This window comes from Chrysochloris asiatica, unplaced genomic scaffold (assembly GCF_000296735.1).
Source record: "Chrysochloris asiatica unplaced genomic scaffold, ChrAsi1.0 scaffold00282, whole genome shotgun sequence".
NCBI lineage: Eukaryota > Metazoa > Chordata > Mammalia > Afrosoricida > Chrysochloridae > Chrysochloris > Chrysochloris asiatica.
This window is the reverse complement of record NW_006408800.1, coordinates 2,542,598-2,562,585: the sequence shown is the minus strand read 5'-3', so window position 1 is coordinate 2,562,585 and position 19,988 is coordinate 2,542,598. Positions and strand designations below refer to the sequence as shown.

Below are 19,988 nucleotides of genomic sequence, written 5' to 3'. Positions count from 1 at the left end.
CTTTCCAGTTCTGCCAGCACCATCTGTTGAGGAGACTATCACCTCCCCATGTGATATATTTAGCCTTTCTCAAAAATCAGTTGGCTGTATGTGGATGGGTTAATTTCTGGATTCTCGATTCTATTCCATTAATCAATGTATCTTTCATTGTACCAATATCAAGTTGTTTTGACCACTGTAGCCATGTAATACATTTTGAAGTCGGGGAGTGAGAGACTTCCAACGTTATTCTTCTTCTTAAGCAGTGCTTGGCTTATGCTGGGTCTCTTTCCTTTCATATAAAGTTTGTAATTGTTTTTTCCATTTCTTTGAAGAATGTTGTTGGAATCTGGATTGCGATTGCATTATATGTGTAAATTGCTTTGGGCAGTATTGACATTTTCATAATGTTAAGTCTTCCTATCCAGGAGCATGGTACATTCTTCATTTTTGTAGGCCTCTTTTGGTTCAAACCAAATTCTTGAATTCAGCTTATCCCGTAAATATTCAGAATTGTGTTTTTGTCATTTTTGAAGTTTAATTTCTGACCCCCATTTAGCATCTTGTTTTTATTTTCTATGGCTTTAGAACAATAAGTGGATGAGGGTAAAGGTCTAACAGCTATGAACTTACATCATATCAATTTAATTATTGAAACTTTCATTTCCAATGAGAACTCCACATTAGTATTGAGAAAACTGGAGTCCTGGTGTGGCACTGTAGGATAAGCACTGGATCACAAAGTCAGCTTGAACTGCAAGGTTGGTGGTTTAAACTCACCAGCTGCTCCTCAGAAACCCTAAACAGGGTCGCTATGTGTCAGAACTGACTTGACTGCGCTTAGCAAGAACAACTGAAAATTTTTGAATATTTATTTAGGTATTGGGGGAAAAAAATTGGCATTGTGCCCTTTGCCTATCTAAGTTGGGTATAGACACTTGGTATTCCAAAGTCTGGAAATAGCTTCTATTTCTCAAAATCTCACACACTTGAATGAAGGTCTTGAGCCATACACACATCCTAAACATTTTGTGTTCTGAGATAAGCAATATTCTACTTTTGCCATCAAAAATGAGAGTGGATGTTCTTTATCAAAACTGACCTAACTTTATCCAGTCAGACTACTGGAAATCATATAAATATTTGAACTCGTTTCCACTGTGGGTCAGTTATTTTTAAATCTGGAGTCTCTTTAATGTTTTATTATCACAAAGTCCACCCAGATGAAAGCTACATACTTCAATCCAGCTCTATGAGAGTTTATTGAACACTTGTCCAAATTAGCAAAGGAAAAGTACTTTGCTGGTTCCCCTGGAGCTATCAGTTCTTGGCACTAACCAGGATAGTCAAATAGTCAGTGTTGGTGATAGGTTGGTAAATGGTTTACACCTGACTTCCAGAGGGGGACTAAAACAAAATCAATCTGTAACATTTGTCCATGTTCATGGTATAAATGCTCCCAAAGTGATTTATTTAAAGCTACTAATTTGACATCACTGAACATAGAACTATATATACTACGTTGTTGTTACTAAGTGTCATTGGGTCAATTCCAACTCATAGCAACCCTGTATAGCATTTCCTAGGAGAGGCTGGTGAGTTTGAATTGCCCCTTGTTGCTCAAACTAAACTTTTGGTCAATTGCTTTATCTTTAAGCTCCACACTAGGACTATATATATGTAAGTTATATATACATATATATCTTTTTTTTGTTTTCTGTGAAGTGTCAACAAGTTGATTCCAACCCAGAGCAACCCTATATAGGGTTTCAATGAACAACTGGTGAATTTGAACCACAGCCTTGATGATCAAACTGATTTTGCAATCCAGCACATTAACCCACAGCACCACACCAGGACTCCATATATATGGAGTTATACTGTATGTATATATATATTCTACACACACACACACACACACACACACACACATATATATATATATATGGAGTCAGTCCTGGTGTGGCACTTGAACTGCAAGGTCGGTGGTTCAAGCTCACCAGGTGCTCCTCAGAAACCCTATATAGGGTCGCTATGGGTCTAGATCAACTCGACGGCACTTAACAACAACAACATACACTGTTATATATATACTATTTCATTTCCACCATACATATATGAGATACAAATACTCTCAAGAACATAGATAATAGTAAAATGCAATAAAATTCCTAGGAAGTCAAAAGCTGAGTATTTATTTATTTATATTTAATATAATTTAACCCTAAATTTATACAAAGGAGATCTAGTAGCATAGTGGTTACAAGTTGGGCTGCTAACCTCAAGGTCACCAATTCAAAACTACGAGCTGTTCCATGGGAGAAAGATGAGACTTTCTGCTCCCATAAAGATTTATAGCCTCAGAAACTCTATGTAGGGTCTCTTAGAGTTGGAATCGATTCCACAGCACATAACCTCCACCATCACCAAATTTATATGATTTGATTTTAAATGATGAATGAGCTTAACTATCAGTTTGGAAAATTCCTAAAAATTTAACAATCACCTCTTGAGAGTCAGTGCTAGTCATTACCATCACACCAACTGGGAAACATAAGAGGGAAGAAGGTTGAGCAATCTCTATGAAGGTGTCGCTTCCAATATGACTGTGCATAACACTGTTGATTTAAATGTAAGAACCAAGCCAGTAAGCTTAAAATAGTTTAGCTATACAATATTGTGTTGGCCAATAGTAATGAAAATGAACTTCTCTGAAATACATAGGACAACAAACCTGATAATGGTCCTGCAGCAAAGCGAGGCCTTGCACAACAACTAAAACAAGAGGTCTTATCCCATCTTGCTTGCAGCTCACAGTAGCACATAGAAAGTTCTTAATCAAGGAAGGGTTTTCTGCCAGAAGAAATAGAGAAAGAAGGAATTAGTAAATACTCCACTCCCAAAGTAGCCACACTCATTAAAAACATTTGTTAAAGATTCAAAATGATACCAATTCACAAAAGTTTCTTAAATCATCAAGATAAGCATTCAGATAATGAGAAAAGAAAAAACAACTGTGTTTTTGAGTTCCAAAAATAATCCATTAAATGCTTTGTGGTTTTTCTGGGCCCACAAAACCATCCTACAAATTAAGTTCCTTTCTCTACTTCCCTAAACTGAGCCTTCTTCCTGTACTTCCTTCAGGTAGGGTAGCCATTCCCCCAGTTTACCCAGGAAAGTCCTGGTTTGCACCTATCACCATGGTGTAATTAGGAACAGTGTCTCCTTTCATTCTCAAAAGTATTCCAGTTTGAATGATGACAGGCTAATGGGTTATTTTAGGGTCTTGCCCTTCATTGGGCCTCCTAAGTCAAATCATAAAGACCATTCAGGACTCTCTACTTTACTCCTCACAACCAAACAGTATTTCTAGCTGTTCAATTTTACCCTCAACAGCTCTGGATTCCCCAAATTTGCAAGGTGGTCCTGTTTCCCATCTCAATAGCCAATTAATCTTCTATTCTACCAGGTCTTCCTAAAAGGAGACTTCATCATTGGTTCTCTCTACGCTGGTTCTATAACTATGTTCAAAGGATGGATGATGCATCTAAAGATCTTCCATTGCCACAAGCCACCCCCTTCCCACCTCTGCACTTATTCAGCATGTTGCTTCTCTTCTCCCCAGTGTGACCTGATACGTTCTTCTCTAAGCTGCTGCTTCCTCTGCTTGAACCTGCTTTTCAGATGCCACATCAGTTCACTGTCTCTTTCCCACTGTCTCTGTTGTAGATGCAAAGCTCTGTTGTAGCACTCATCTTACTTATGTATTAACTTCAGTGTCTCCTGTTGTTGTTGTTGTTAGGTGCTATTGAATCAGTTCCTACTTATAATAACCCTACGCACTACAGAACAAAACAGTGTCAGATCCTGCTCGATCATCACAATTGTTACTCTTAAACCCATTGGTGCTGCCTTTGTGTCCAGCCATTTGCTTGAGGTCTTGCCCTTTTGCACTGATTTTCTACTAAGCATGATGTCCTTCAACAGGAATTATTTCCTTCTGATAATATATCTGAAGTATGAGAGAAAAAGTCTCATCATACAGTATTCTAAGGAACAACTGTACTTCTTTCAACACAGATTTGTTTGTTCTTCTGGCATTCCAGGGTATTGTCAATATTCTTCTCCAATAAGTCAATTCTTCTAAGGTCTCCTTTATTATCAAAATTTAACATCCAAATGAGGATATTGAAAATATCATGCCTTGGTCAGGTACATCTTAGTCCTCAAACTGATATCTTTGCTCTTGGATGCTTTAAAGAGGTCTGTGCAGCAGATCTGCCTATTGCAATATGTGATTTGATTTCTTGACTGCTACTTCCAAGAGTGTTGATAGTGGATGGAAGCAAAATTAAGCCTTTCACAACTTCAATTTATTCTCCATTTATCATGATGCTACTTACTTGTCCAGTAGTAAGGATTTTTGTTTTCTTTACATTGAGGTGCAACCAATACTGTGGCTGTAGTCTTTGATCTTTATCAGTATATTAAGCCTTCTTCATTTTCAGCAAGCAAGGTTTGATCATCTGCATATCACAAGTTGTTAATGAATCTTCCTCCAATCCTGATGCCAAATTCTTCTTCATATAATTCAACTTCTTGGATTATTTGCTCAGCATACAGATTGAAGAAACATGGTGAAAGGATACAATCCTGGTGTACACCTTTCCTGATTTTAAACCAATCAGTGTCCCTGTGTTCTGTTTGAACAACTGCCTCTTGGTCTATGTACAGGTTCCTCATAGAAACAATTAAGTATTCTGGAATGCCCATTCTTCACAATGTTATCCATAGCTTGTCTTGATCCACACAGCAAAAGCCTTTCAATGGTCAACAAAGCACAGGTAGACATTTCTGGTGCTCTCAGCTTCTAGTCAAGATCCATGTGACATCAGCAAAGATAACCTTAATTCCAGGTCCTTTTCAAGACTTCCTTGAACCTTTGGCAGTTGATGTACTGTTGCAGCCATTTTTGAAATCTCTTTAGAGGATTTTGCTTGCATGTGATGTTAATAATATTGTCTGATGATTTCTGCACAGTATCATCTCTCTCTGGAATGGACACAAATAGCTTTGCAGTCTGGCGCATTAACCCACAGTGCCACTCCTGGTGTGGCGCTCTGGGTTAATGCACTGGACTGTGAAGTCATTTTGAACTGCAAGGTTGGTGGTTTGAGCTCACCAGCTATTCCTTGGAAACCCTATACAGGATCGCTATGGGTTGGAACCAACTTGACGGCACTTAACAGCAACTATCTCCTACAGGACCATAAATACTGTTGTTGTTGTTGTTGAGTACTGTCGAGTCAGTTCAGACTCATAGCAACCCTATATAGGGTTTCCAAGGAGTGACTGATGAGCTTGAACCACTGACCTTGCAGTTAAAACAGACCTTGCAGTCTAGTACATTAACCCACAGCACCACATCAGGACTCCAAAATCTTACAGCACCCAGTATTCCCAGGTAGTCTCCCATTCAAGTACTAACCAGGCCTGACTCTGTTTAGCTTCTGAGATTAGATGAGATTGGACACATTCAGGGAATGGCCGCAGACAAAATACATAGGAATAAGTAAGAAAAAAATCCAGTGGTTTTATTTTTACTCTTTTGTTCATATCATTTCTAGCCCCTGTTGTTGTTAAGTGCTGTTGAGTCTGTTCTGACTCATAGAGACCCTATGTAGGTTTTCCGAGAAGTGGCTGGTGGGCTTGAACTGCTGATATTGTGGTTAGCAGTTCAGTGCTTATCCTACACTAGGACTCCTTCTAGATCTTAGCACATGGCTTTGTATATTGTACTGGTTGTGTGCAATAGAGTTGATCCCGACTCATATCAACCCGGTATAGGGTTTCCATGGCTGTAAATCTTTACTGGAGCAGAAAGCCTCATCTTTCTCCCACAGAGCAGCTGGTAGATTTGAACTGCTGATCTTGTGGTTAGCAGTCCAACTCATAGCCCACTAAGCTAACAAAGGGCTCCTTTGTACATATTAAACGCCTGATAAATATTTTCCTTTTTCCATTGTAGAAGATACAATATGCTTTTATGAATCAATAAACCTCTTACATTTTGAAGTAAAGAAAAACTACATTATTGTACTGTTTCTCAAAAGTCATTTTCAGGCTCAGTTTTTAGGCCAAGTACAGCACACTAGCAATATGACAGACCCAAAGCCTTCCTTTTCAAAAACACTACTGGATGCCTCATCTGGTTTTCTTTTTGATACTGTCATTTCACTAATTTAGAAAATAGATCTCCTTATTTTAGATAATATAAAATTTGCCTTTTCTGTCATCTTTTATTAAAATGTGAAATAAAAAAGAAAATTCCATTAAGCATCACAGCATTTATCATAAACAGACCCCTTTTTTAAGAGCAAAGCATAAAAAAATGTACTTAGAATTATGTCTTTCAAGTCTAGAAAGCTTCATAACTTAATAAAAACAAAAACAAAATACTAACATGTGTGAGGCTGGACAAATTTTGAAATCTTTCGAGCCTTGTTTCTTGTAAAATAAAAAGAGAAAACTGCCCAGATGGAGGCCAGGCTCCATCACTTCTGTAGTGATGCACTGAGCCAATGAAGGTACGGGAAGAAGTACTAAGTTGTCAGGTCATCTGGCTTCCAGCCACCTCTGGATGTGACATTTTTGTACAGCCAAACATCAAAGACACCACCCTTCAAGCACAAAGTGTATGGTCCCCTTGGAGAGTTACATGTCAGGCTTTTTACCACTGACTCATCAGGTCCCCTTTCTCTACTTCATGCTGGGTCTTCAAACCTCTAGCTCCATGTTCTTTCTCTTCCTGTGTGCTGCATTCCCACACCCATCTTAGGCTTCCTAGGCCTAACCCTCTCCCTGTACCCTCTTCTGCACTCTGTGAAAGCCACAGCCCAGGGAAACCTAGAGCCTTCATCGCAAATACTGCTCTCTGAAGCCCTGGGTAACTCACTCTCCATCTCTGGGCATCAATTTCTAATTCATGAAGTTGTTGTTATTATGTGTCATCAAGTCAGTTCCAACCCATAGCGACCCTGTATAGGGTTTCTGAGGAGCAACTGGTGAGTTTGAATCGCTGACCTTGTAGTTCTAGCTGACTTTGCAGTTCAGTGCATTAACCCACAGTACCACACAAGGGCTCCATTTATGAAGTTAGAAGGTTAAAATGGGTGCTTATGTGGTTTATTGTTTTTGGTTGTGTGTGGCTATCAAGCCTTATGCCCTATTCTAGCTTGCGATCGTTCTCAGCCTATTTATACTAATTGATCAGAGGGAGGGAAATAGCAGTTTTCCGAGTTGTGAACTGAATTAAACTTGGTGATGTGCAATAATGACTTTGTTCTCAATAATAACAGCAACTAATCTTACAATTCCCCTTTTGCATGATGCTGTTGTTAATTGCCATTGAGTTGGTTCCGACTCATAGCAACTCTGTATATGGTTTCTAAGGAGTGACTGGTGAGTTTGAACCCCTGACACTGTAGTGGTTTGAACCCCTGACACTTATGCATGATGAAAGAGGACTATTTTCCCAAGTTGGTCCAGTGGACCCCCATCTTTATTTTCCATTGCTTGTATCTTTCCTAGACCATTACCCTCCAATTCTACAGATATGAGTAACAGTTTAATAAGAAAGTGGATTGACAATTTAAATGTTACTCATGCTTGAGTAAGAAATGCTTGAGCTTTCTAGAAATGATTTATAAAAAATAAAAATTATGTTTTGTTACTAATTTAACTGTAAATATGCTAATGCCCTGGGGAATAAAGCACCGGACAGCAAGGTCGGTTTGAACCACAAGGTTCAAACTGTGTCAGGGGTTCAAACTCACCAGTCACTCCTTGGAAACTCTATACAGGGTCACTATGAGTTGGAACCAACTTGACAGCACTTAACAACAACAACAACAACAACACGTTAATTTAGCAGCTTCAGTACAGAGCTGAAAATAAATATAAATCCAGGTACTGGTGAATGTTTACTTGGTTTAAAAGGCATCAAATTAACAAAATAATTATGTCTGTAGACATAACTGAATTCAGGCCAGGTAAGTATTCAGAATACAGAATGAAGCTGTATGAAGGTAAGCCAAAAAATATTACTACAAAATCATAGAAACCTTCACGAGACAAAAATATCAAAATGTAAAGCTGTTGTTTCTTGATATATTCTTTATCTATACGCTTCTGAAAACAGCACTTCCCTCTCTCTAAACTTTCCCAAAGAATTCTGCACTCTTTAATTCACAGCATATCAAAATGACAGTTTGGGCATGCTTGAAGGACTCAAATGGCGCTCCTTTTTCAATGGTCTTTGAGTTTGATGAACAAAAAGAAGTCTGAAGGGTCAAGATCAGGAGAGGTGTATAGGGTAAAGTTTCCCAACGAAATTTTCCTAGGACAGTGTTTGCTACCCTTGAAGACTGAATGGTGCATTGTTGTGATAGAGAATAAAGCGCCCAGTGCAACTTTCCTGGCCTCTTCACCTCAATGTGCGTTTCAGTTTTCTTAAACTTTTTCCTAATAAGCCCCAGTGATTATCTTATGTTCTTCAACAAAATCTTTCAAGATTACTCTCTAGAATTTGAAAAAACAATCACCATGACATTCTGAATTGGTCTCTCTACCTTGAATTTAACTGGCCAAGCAGATCCCCTCAGAAGTCATTGTTTTGATTGAACTTATTTTTTAAAAGCAGCTATCAAGACTAAGACACATGTATTACTGACAGAAGTGACCACAGAGATATGTTTCAACATGTTTTGTTTGGAATAAACTTGTGTATGTATGAACTGGAACCCTAGAAGCAGTACTTTTTGCCTGACTTTTACGCTTGGATTTTATCAGAGCATGCTTCCATATACTGATTCCATTTAGTGTGCTTAGGTATGTAATGATTTCATATGACAGCATTATCAATGTTTATAACATCTCTAATTGAGAGAAGAGAAGGAGAAGAAAAGAAGACCTCCACCTGCTGAGTAAGACACTGACCTTGCTCTCAATGGGGTTACAGACTATTGAAGGAAAAGGGAACTAAAACCAAAGTTGAAATTGCTAAGTGCCAAGACTATTAAGGAATCCTGGTGTGGCCCTGCGGGTTAATGCACCAGACCGCAAAGTTGTTTGAACTGCAAGGTCGGTGGTTCAAGCTCACCAGCTGCTCCTGGGAAACACTACACAGGGTTGCTATGGGTCAAAACCGACACTATGGCACTTAACAACAAGACTATGAAGAAAGTATCCTGGAAATTTAGGAAACGGAATGCATCTACTCAGTACACATTGACAAAATGTGTCTTCTGTGCCAGGCATGGAAGGGTATGCACAGGAGATTAGCACACGAATGCTAGCCTTCATGAAACCTTGCCTCTATACAAAGCATACAATTATGAAAATGCCTTACATGTTACAAACACCTTGGGAAAATAAGCTGCGGAGTCTGCAAGCTCAGGATCATACTTTCAAGGGCACCATGGTCAACTGGCCAAACAAAGACAATCCTACTTTAAGAGTAGCGACTGGGATCTTAAAAGCTCATGAACTATTGGTATCTTCCTGTACAGGGGAAAGAAGAAATGAAAGTAATACAAATTGAATAAGCTTGGAATCAATCGGTCCAGTAGTATAATGGAAGAGGAGAACATCAGTCGTTATAACCTTGATTCCAGGAGAACTAGATAATGCATGGGTCCCAACTGTTCTGATAGGGATCACATTAGAATGTCCTTCATAGAGTGGGATAAAATGTGGAACAAAACTTAAAATTCTTTTTTTAAAAAAAAGAGCAGTTTTACTGGGCAGAAAGAGACTGAAGGAACCCAAGACTATGACTGTTGGTCACCCTTCAGGTTTAGAAATGAACTCACCCTCATGGCTCAGTTTGTATGCAGACCTTGTAAAGGCAAAAACATTCAAGAACAAAAGGGCAACATTTGCCTAAGGACAACATCCAGAAGGCTTGTAAAAGAGGGCTGAATGGAAATCAGAATTACAAGAAGTGGGGCAGCTGCTGTTACATGGAGGAGGGGATTGTAATCATTGAAGTGAAGTGAAGTCTATGATTTGTTGAATACAAAATTGATGATCTGTTCTATAAACCTTTATTCATTTCACAATTAAAAGTTTAAAAACAAATCGAGAAACCCTGACTCTAGCAGAAGTAGATGTAAGAAATGAGAGCATCAAATATCACATTTGATAGAATTCAAAGTCATTTGCAACAGCACACATAGACATGGTTCTGGAAAAGATCCCCTCTGATTGGGTACAAAGTACAGGGGACTACAGATCAAGGCAATGGGTGAAAGTGCATTCCAGGAGCAAAGACACAGAGCCTAGAAAGTCCCATAACTGGCCAGAAATGGGGTTCTTCAGTTGGACTGCAGTCATTTCCCTGGAGGTGAAATGATGTTAGAAACGTTGAACAAAGTCTCTTAAAACCTAAAAAACCAAGGCTGAGAAGGCTGCACTGTATTCTAAAGGAAATTTCCAGTGACGCATCCCCATCTCCCTGAAAGCAGTTCGCTGAGTTCTCTGAGAATTGACACAAAACAACTAGCAACCTCTGGTAGCGTAGTGACTACAAATCAGGCTGCTAACCTCAAGGTCGGCAGTTCAAAACTACTAGCTGTTCTGCAGGAGAAAGATGAGGCTTTCTGCTCCCATAAAGATTTACAGCCTTGGAAACCCTGTGCAGGGTCACTACGAGTTGCAACTGACTCCACAGTACTTAACAACAACAACAACAACCTACCTGCAAAGACAGTGAACACTTGCACAACCAACATCTTCACTTTCTGCAGAGTTGCAATTGCTCTGGAGGACCCTGCAGGCTGCTGGAAAGCTTGACACATTTCTACAACACTTTGGAAAAATAAAATAAAACATAGTATCAAAGGATAAGCTCTGTAACACAACTGCCTCTCTACTGAGTTCAAGGCTAAGTCATAACACAGGTGTAATAACCATCCTCCCTGCTCAGTCACATGGTGATGCAAGGAAAACACAGCTAGCACAGACTTGTCCTGTAAAAGACACTTGTCAAGTCTCTTATTTTAACTGAGAGCATCAAGCTGTTGCTTATAAATTGATAATCACTTTTTCTTCTTGTCTTGGTCCGTTCTCTTGAACAAAGGGCAACAACAACAAAAGAAACAACTGAGAAAATCAATGTAAAAAAGGAATTGTAGTTTGCTATTTATGTAGGGAGAATTAATTTAACAGGTGAACTGGCTGATAAATTTTAAAAATTATATACTGCATTTTGTTATTGTTGAAAATATACACATAAGGACATACACCAGTTCAACAATTCCATATATACAATTCAGTGACACTGATTACGTTCTTCTAGTTGTACAACAAATTTCATCTCCCTTTTCCAAACTACTCCTCTCCAGTTAACATGAGCACTTTACCTGGTTCCTATTTAACCTTTCAAGTTGTCATTGACAGTTTGAGTCCATAAAATAGCTCTTTAAAAGAGCACAATGCTCAAGACAGACATTTTTTACTAATCAAACCATTGCTTGATTTAAGGAAGATTTTAAATCTTCTTTAAAATTGAGTAGATTTTTTGGATTAAGATTTAAAGGTTATCACAGGGTTTAGAGGTTCATCCAGCCTCAATGGTTCCAGAAAGTTTAGAGTCCATGATAATTTGAGATTCTGTTCCCCTTTCTCCCTTTGATCTGGATTCCTCTACTATCTTTGATCAAAATGTTTAGTAAGCATGTGCACAGGAATGCAATGCACTTCGTCTTTTTGTAACTTTCCTGGGAGGTGTTTGAGTACAGGTATCCAGACCAAGTTTTAATAAGCTGCTGTAGTTAAAAATAAATGAGCTCTTCTTCAGAATTAGACCATAAGCAGCTAGAGAAAGAACGTAGTAATTCAAGTAGTTAATGTTGTGGGCTTTTACAATTTTTTTGTTTTTATCTAAAAATGGCTTTTATTCCACCTTTCAATGAGTTTATAATCATTCCAAAACTCAAATAATCCTCAAATATCAGACAACATTGAAAATAATAAGCAATACAATTTACCTGTGAAACATTTCTAACAAAAGGATAAAAATATTTGCATTCAGATTAACTGGTTAAAAGTACGTATGCTACCCAAAGAAACTCCCTGAATGGCAGCATACTTATTAGGGTCTGGTGGTTAATTTACAAAAAAAAAAAAATCAGACTCTTTGCTTTTCTAAAAGGTTTACCACCTTTAAATCTGAGCTCCTGTTAAGGGCAATGGATACATTTGGAAACAGGTAATAGTGATGGTTAACAACATACTGAATATAATTAATGTCACTGAATTGTACATGCAAAAAATGTTAAAGTGGCAAATGTTCTGTTAAATATAAATTTAACACAAAACAACAACTTCTCAGAATGTTGAATATTTCATGGCAAGGCTCAGAAAACATGAACAGACCCAGAAGTATTAGAAGTCTCTCCTAGAGAGGTCAGAACACTGTAACAATACCAACCACAGCTTTCTGGTAACAAAGTAAGGATTGATTTCTCTATGCAATTCAACATTTTTACAACATGTTATTTTAAATTTAAATTAGCCAGAAGAAAAATGAATGGATTTTCTCCCATTGGAGTATTATTTTTCTGTTATAGAGGTCCCAGCTAGTTCTTAAAGAATGCAATTATCATATGTTAATGTACAAATTTTAGCTTGGTGGCAGTCTGTGTATATAACAAGACAAAAGTACCTTTAATATTTAATACATTTGTAGACCATGGCACTGTAATTCTAGAGATAATGAAAACTGTTGCTTCTTCATACTTACACAAGCTAACCGGAGATTAAGGAGATTACAAAACCATTCAATACTTTTGACCAAAAATAAAAATATTAAATATTAAAGTGGACAGCCCAAAGAGCACAGCATAGAACAGCTATAAATGAAACAATAAAATAAAGTGATTTTTAAGTAATAATGAAAATTGAATTGGAAAACAGTGTTTGGAGGGGATAATTCCTGCTGAATTGCTTTTCACTCACATGTGAGAAAGACAAACCTACATGTTACTTTTATTTCTAGCCAAAGAAAACATTTTTTATTAGCATAGTGGTTATGAATCGGGCTGTGAACCGCAAGGTCAGCAGTTTGAAACTACCAGCTGTTCCACGGGAGATAGGTGAGGCTTTCTGCTCCCGTAAAGATTACAGCCTCAGAAACCCTGTACAGGGTCGCTATGAGTCGGAACCGACTCCACAGTACATAACAACAACAAATCACCATTAGGTGATATAAATTTTGGTAAATTGTTGCGTTTTAATTATTAAACCTTTAATTGTACCTAAATGATCGTTGACCTGGGCACAAAAGAGGTTATTTTATAGATTTTCCTTGTATGGTCACCAATGGCTTCTTTTAGTGGTCACTTTCATTGCTGTTTCATTAAGCAAGATACTGAACTTCTTCAAGTCCTGCTTTCCCAAACTATAAAATAAGGAACTTGGTCTAGCACAACATTTCTGAAGTTACATTGTACTTAAGGATTTCCTGGGGCTCTTGTTAAATGGAAACACTGATGGGAAGTTCTGGGACAGGCCTGGGGATCTATATATCTAACAAGATCTCAAGAAAAGATGCCTTTCAGCTGGAATATTGCATGCTCCGGATTTCCCATCTCCAGCTCAGGTGGACATCTAGGCCTATTTTTCAGTAATCTACACTATGTTTTGTAAATTTTCTGACAAAAAAAAAAAACACACACACACATTTAGATAACTGCCTTTTTCTACTTTTCTGCAATTTCACCTTTAGTCAGTTTTTACGATACATTTGTTGTTGCTATGTAAAGCTTTGTTAGCTGTCAATGAGTTGGCCAGACTCATAGCATGCACAATGGGATCAGACCACTGTAATCAATAAGGTTTTCAGTGTCTGAATTTGAAAGTAAGATCTCTAGACTTTTCTTCCTAGCCCAGCTTAACCTGGAAGCTCTGCTGAAATCTGTGTTAACATCATAACAACAATCAATCCTCCAATGAAGACAGGTGGTGGCATATAGGTTCATATAGTGCATATAGTCTACCATGTGGGAAGCAGGATTTCTACCACTGAACCACAAATGTCCTCATGACATAAAAACGAAAGATTGAAAGACTGGTAAATAACTTAACTGCAGCATTTACTTTCAGCTGGCATATGATTCTAATTGGAGGTAAGATCTAATGTTGCATAAGTACTGAGTCTGAGAAGACTTATTTTCTTTTCCCATACAAGTGCAGATACTGCAACATGAAGCAGGAATAATGGAGTTTCTTCCAGATCTCTTACCTCTGCCAACAAAAACTTCCTTTAAGTACCCTTCACAATATTTAGGGAAAATTCTATTTTGTTTTTGTTTTAACTTTAAACAAATGTTTTTGCCTGGATGTTATGGTTGTTGTTTTGTTATTATTGATCAGAGTAATTCCAAGTACTGGTATTGTTTATGTTCTCTGCCAATTAATGTGGGATGAAATGTATACAAACCACATGAAATGTACAAAGGCAAAGTAGACTCACCTCATATCTGCAATGGTATATTTGTTTAAGTCTTTCAGAAGAAGAGATAGTTTGTTCCTAGAATTTTCCTTTGGAAAAAAGGAAAAGAATGTTTTCATAAGCTGTTCCATGAAATCCACTGTGCTTCTTAGAGGGAAAATTATTTTTCCATCATTTTCTGACTGCATATGGTTCAAGGTGAGGTTAATGAAATTCATTATTTGAAAGTTAGTTTCACTTAAATTCAAGGCAGCTTCTTGAGAATTCCCAGACAAGTTACTGATTGAATTAATTATGATGCTTTCCAAAAGCAATGGAACAATAGAGAAATTAGTTAGCTGTTGTTGCTTTAGCAGATCAGTAAGGAGGAGAACATCAAAATTACCTTCTTTAGAAATGTTTTTGAGGTAGCTCCAAAAGACCGTAATACCTCTAGCCAACAAAGCTGTGTGATCAGTTGAACTCTCATTGGCCATAAGAGGTAATAATGTTTGTATTACTCTAGAGTAATTTTTAATTGCATATTTATAAAGCCAGTTTCCTGTGCTCACTAGAAAATCTTCAATAATTTCTAATATCTTCAATGATGATGAATTTAACCTTTCCAATAATTGGGGAAATTGCAAAATTGGATTTTGAGGAGCCACTAAATTAATTATTTTAATTTGTTCATTAATTACAGAGGTCAGATGACTGATATCAAAGTTATGTCTTAGGTCTTTCATGGTTTGCTCAAACTGAAGCCACAGTTCTTCAAAGTTGTAAGGTGCTTCACTTTCATTTGAAAGATTTGATAATGCTTCTAAAATACTTTCCATAGGCTTTGTATCCAGAAACAGAATGAATGGAGAGACTAGAGAATTCAAACTAGTTTCTTGGCTCAAGACACCAGAAATTTTTTCTACTATCCTTTTGAAGGTTGAAGAATTACTACTTGGAACAGGCACCTCTAGACCTTCATTTATGTGAAGGATCTTGTTTAAACTAGCCAGGCTATCAAAAAATTTTTCAGCTGCTGTAACTTTTGTAAAGTTAACATCTTTAAATATTTTTATGATTTGCAAAGCAACTTGCTTCATGGAGCCACCAGGACAAAATTCAGACATGCTGCCATTATTATAAATTTCAGAAGACATGACATATGGTAACACCTTATGCAGAAATTCTTGTATAGTTTTCACAAAAGAAATTTTAATGTGGAAGACTTCAAACATTTCTAGAAGGATGGAATTCCAGTCCACCGATGTATGAATTACACAAACTACTTTCCTAGTTAATTCCATCCTGGAACTTTTATTTGAGCATTGCAAATTTCTATCTGTGAGAGACAAGTGGAGATGGTCAATTATACCAGTTACTTTTTCATAAAAGAAAGGAAAAATTAATTTCTGGGCATTACAGGCTTCTAATTTGGGGTTCTGCTGAAATTCATATGCTGTATGGTTCCAGCACCAAAACTCAGGAAGGCAAGTTAAAGCTTCTGAAACAATTCCTGGTTTATCAAGTATTAGTTCAGTTATGTCCAAAAGATTTTTCACTGCAATCGCAAAGTCTTCCTTGCTAATGCTTGAAATGGTTATGCCATGAAAGAGCGTGAAGTTGTAAACATCCTTGAGAGTCTCTGTGATGTTTTTGCCATCTAGCCTCTGTAGGAGACTCACAGCATGAGGAAGCGCAAAGTACAAGTCTACCAGGGCATTAACATCATCTTTAGTAAGCAAATATGAGAGCTTCAACAAGTGCTTTACATTCCAAGGATGTGAGCTCTTTACAAATTTTTCCATTAAGCCAACAAGCAAGTTGGCCCCCAAATTATCAGAATCTAATCTACTGATATTCTCGAAAAAATCCATTAGGTTTTCACTGATCTCTTCAAGTTTATCTACAAAAAGTTCTATATCTGTCTTCTTGAGAGTGTGCATGAGAAAAGATACTTTCTTTAAAGCTTTAATACTGCCTGTATTTTGTAAACTATCATGATGAACTGTGGGCATTAAGGAACTGAAAACATCCCTAACCAGTTGAATACCAAGACTCACAGCTTTCTTGATTTCATGTGGAAATATTTTTGATGAATTTTGAAAATGATATGATAGGTTAAAGACAAGGTCACTGGCAAAATGATAAAGTGAGTTTTCTAAACTGTGTAAGTCTTTTTCTTTTGGACTGGTGGTAAAAACATTTAAAAACTTTTCACTTATAGAAGAAAAAGTATTTTGCAGGATTTTAGGAGCAATATCTTTCACAAGTTTCTGAATTTCCTTTCCCAAAGCTATTAAGTGTAGCCAAATATTTTGAAATTGCTGAGGAAGTTCATCTGGCATTTCCATATGTCTCAGAATCAATTTAGCAAAATGTGTCCAGTTAGATTGAAATACAAAATCAAAGTCTTGTATTAAGTTGCTGATAATCATCCTTACTCGATTTGTTGAATTATTTAAAAAACTTAATAGAATATCAAATTCTGGTGCTATCTCTTTTTCTAAGACTAATGTAAGTATAGCATTTAGGAAGTCATATACATTTTTCAGGGAAATACTCAGACAATTTATATTTGACCTACTTGATGAGCAAAAAGGTTCCTTCATATTTAACACCCAAGTAACAAGTTTCATTGCAGTGGCTATTTTGTTTTCTCTATCTCTAAAATTCCTCAAAATTCCTTGAAGATGACCTTGCGAAATATTGGAGTTATACGTAACATGCAAATGGTTTATGATATCCACCCAGTCAATACATCCTTTCAATCTGCGAGTTATGTTGTCAGAGGAAAATGCTGAATTTAACAGAGCCAGAATATGTACTGTCCACTGTGAAGTATTTACATATAATAAGCCATCTTCAAAAACAAATTCAGCAACGTTTTGGAAAGCATCAACACAGGAAAGCAAATCTTGGTCATGAGATACATTTCTAAGGAATAATATTATCTCTCTTAGTTCAGGGATAACACTTTGAAACTTTGCTCCAAAATTTGTTAGATTATTTGAAAGAAAGTGACTTGGCACATGTACATTGCTGTATCTATATTCTGAGGCATTGCTCAACTTGAAGAAAATTTCAAGCACAGAATATAAAAACTCTTTGCTTATGTTTGTAGTCAAAGGAAATGTCTTTAACTGATGTAGGGTGGTTTCCATGGTTAAAAGGGACTGCTCTACTTTGTCAGGGTGAAGTGATTTTACCATATCTAATACATCATCTAATGCTACCCATAGTTCTCTGAGTTTCAGGAAATCATTCCAGTCATGGAAACCATCAGCTTCAGTTACAGTCTTAAGCAGATTTAATAGCAGTACAGCAGGGTTGTTGGTTGAAAATATTCCCTGGCAGCTACTAGAAAGCTTCACATTATTTTCCACTTCATCCAAAAACTGATTGAGACCAATATGGAGAGAAGTGAACACATTTGTCTCAAACTTGAATAGTTGAGATATGTTTCCACAGATTTCCATCCACATTTGAAGCCATGAAATGGTGCAGCGAATGGACATAAACTCATTGAGTGTACTGCCATTTGCTGAAAGGTTTAAAAGATTTTTTGCCCGTGGCAGAACAAGTGAAGATACTACATCTGTTGGATAATTTAGAGAAGAAATATTTTCATTGTGCGAAGCAAAGCATTCATTACCTAGCAGGGCTTCTATTGAAACATTTAAGAGTTGGCTAATATATTCAAATATAGAAATACGAAAATCTTCATCTACTATGAACAGTTGTTTGAGGTTACTCAAAGTAGTATGGATTGTTTCCAAGCCTTGATCCTCAGTGAATCTCAGGGACTGAGCTTGAAGTTCCAAATACTGAAAAATGGAAAGCAATTGCTGACAACAAGGTACTTCAGAAATTCTACCAAGAATTCCTATTGTCTCAGATAAAAATGCAAACGCTCCGCTGATGTTTTGGAAATTAAATTGCTTTAAAATGTCTAAACTGTGTTTTGAGAATTGTGTAAGGAAGGTGCGCAAAGAGTCTCTATTCTGAATGCTCAAGAAGAATTTATGTATGTGTTGGTAAAATGAAAAATAAATCTGCAGAAGCAAAGCTGAATCCTTGTCCTTGATGACATTTTGGAATATATGACTCAAAATTTTACCAACTTCTTGTTTTTGAGATTCAGAAAGGGTTGAGAAAAGATCAGATGCATTCCTTATAGCATGGACTATGTCCAGAGCTTCTGAAACCTGTTTCTCACTCACAAATCCAAATTCATAGAGACTACTTACTATTGTTTGAGTTAAATGCACAAAATCAATGTTACCTGCTGGTGTTTTAGACCAGTCTGAATGGAACAACTGGGAAAAGTTAAAGCTTTCACTAACAGTCTTTTCATTATCTGGAATAGAAGAATTAAAAAGTATAGGCAAGACTTCCAATTTAGCTCTTTCTCTTTCCAAAAAGTCATACATCCACAACTCCAGTAGCTTGGGATTAATTCCAGAAAGTATTAATTCTATGTATCTAAAAATATTTCCTGATGCCTTCCTTATCCAATGATTTTCGAGAGTTTGTATTTTTTCTATCAATACTTTGCCAAATTTCAAAAGTTTCTGAGTATCAGCAGCAGGTGGGTCTCTCTTTGAACTTTTTAAACTATTTATCCACGAAAGGCGAGTATCAGCCAGAATCTCAGTGAGAGATGGGAGGGTATAATATTTGGGAACACTGGATGAGTTAAAAGGTTTAGGCAATAATAATTTCTCCCCAAATTCCACAAATGCTAAAATATAATTCATTTGTTCATCCTCAAGGGTATATAACTTGTTTTCCATAATTAGAAGATCTTTTGTGGAATTGAAGATCCTGCAATATTAACAGAATTGTTTTAGCATTAGTAATACAAAATTAATTCAAGACAAATTCAAATACATTTCCAATACAATACTGATATATTTATGTTGTTGTTGTTGTTAAGTGCCATCGAGTCGGTTCCTACCCATAGCGACCCTGCACAGGGTTTCCGAGGGTGTAAATCTTTACGGGAGTAGAAAGCCTCATCTTTCTCCCGCGGAGCAGCTGGTAGTTTCGAACCGCTGACCTTAAGGTTCGCAGCCCGATTCGTAACCACTATGCTACCAGAGCTCCTTATATTTTACTATATTTTACCATATTTATAGTAAAATGTAAATCAAATGTTAAATAGACAACCTATTTACCAACAAAAATGAAACAAATATGAATGTTTGAAAATATTGTACAAATCCACAATTCAGTTGTATATTTGTGTATAGTTTAAAATGTGTTTCCTGTAATGGAAAACAATTCGTTGTTCATTTATTTTTTCCATGTTCCTCTGTATGATTATTAGAAATAACTTTGCTATTTATGCCAGAAGAATCTTAGTATTCAATGTTGTACTGTGCTTTAAAATGTCCAGAGCTATACATGACCAACACATGTTGGGACACATCAAAAACTGGGCCTCCACAATTTCAGGAAACTTGTTGGGATTGCCAGAAGGCAAGTCCAGTGATCTTTCACTATGGCTATAAAG

The 19,988-nt window shown here is 36.9% G+C and overlaps 1 protein-coding gene across 1 annotated transcript in view; it reads right to left on the bottom strand.

Annotated features, from left to right (window-relative positions):
• Nucleotides 1-19,988, bottom strand: part of LOC102815532 (ATP-binding cassette sub-family A member 13-like) — an 857,870-nt gene that overhangs the window by 632,056 nt on the left and 205,826 nt on the right. Inside the window, exons 17-19 of the mRNA XM_006874535.1 lie at nucleotides 14,516-19,297; nucleotides 10,739-10,848; nucleotides 2,714-2,832 (exon numbers count right to left, since the gene is read on the bottom strand). Coding sequence (XP_006874597.1) covers nucleotides 2,714-2,832; nucleotides 10,739-10,848; nucleotides 14,516-19,297 — 5,011 coding nt within the window. The remainder of the gene's footprint in view (nucleotides 1-2,713; nucleotides 2,833-10,738; nucleotides 10,849-14,515; nucleotides 19,298-19,988) is intronic.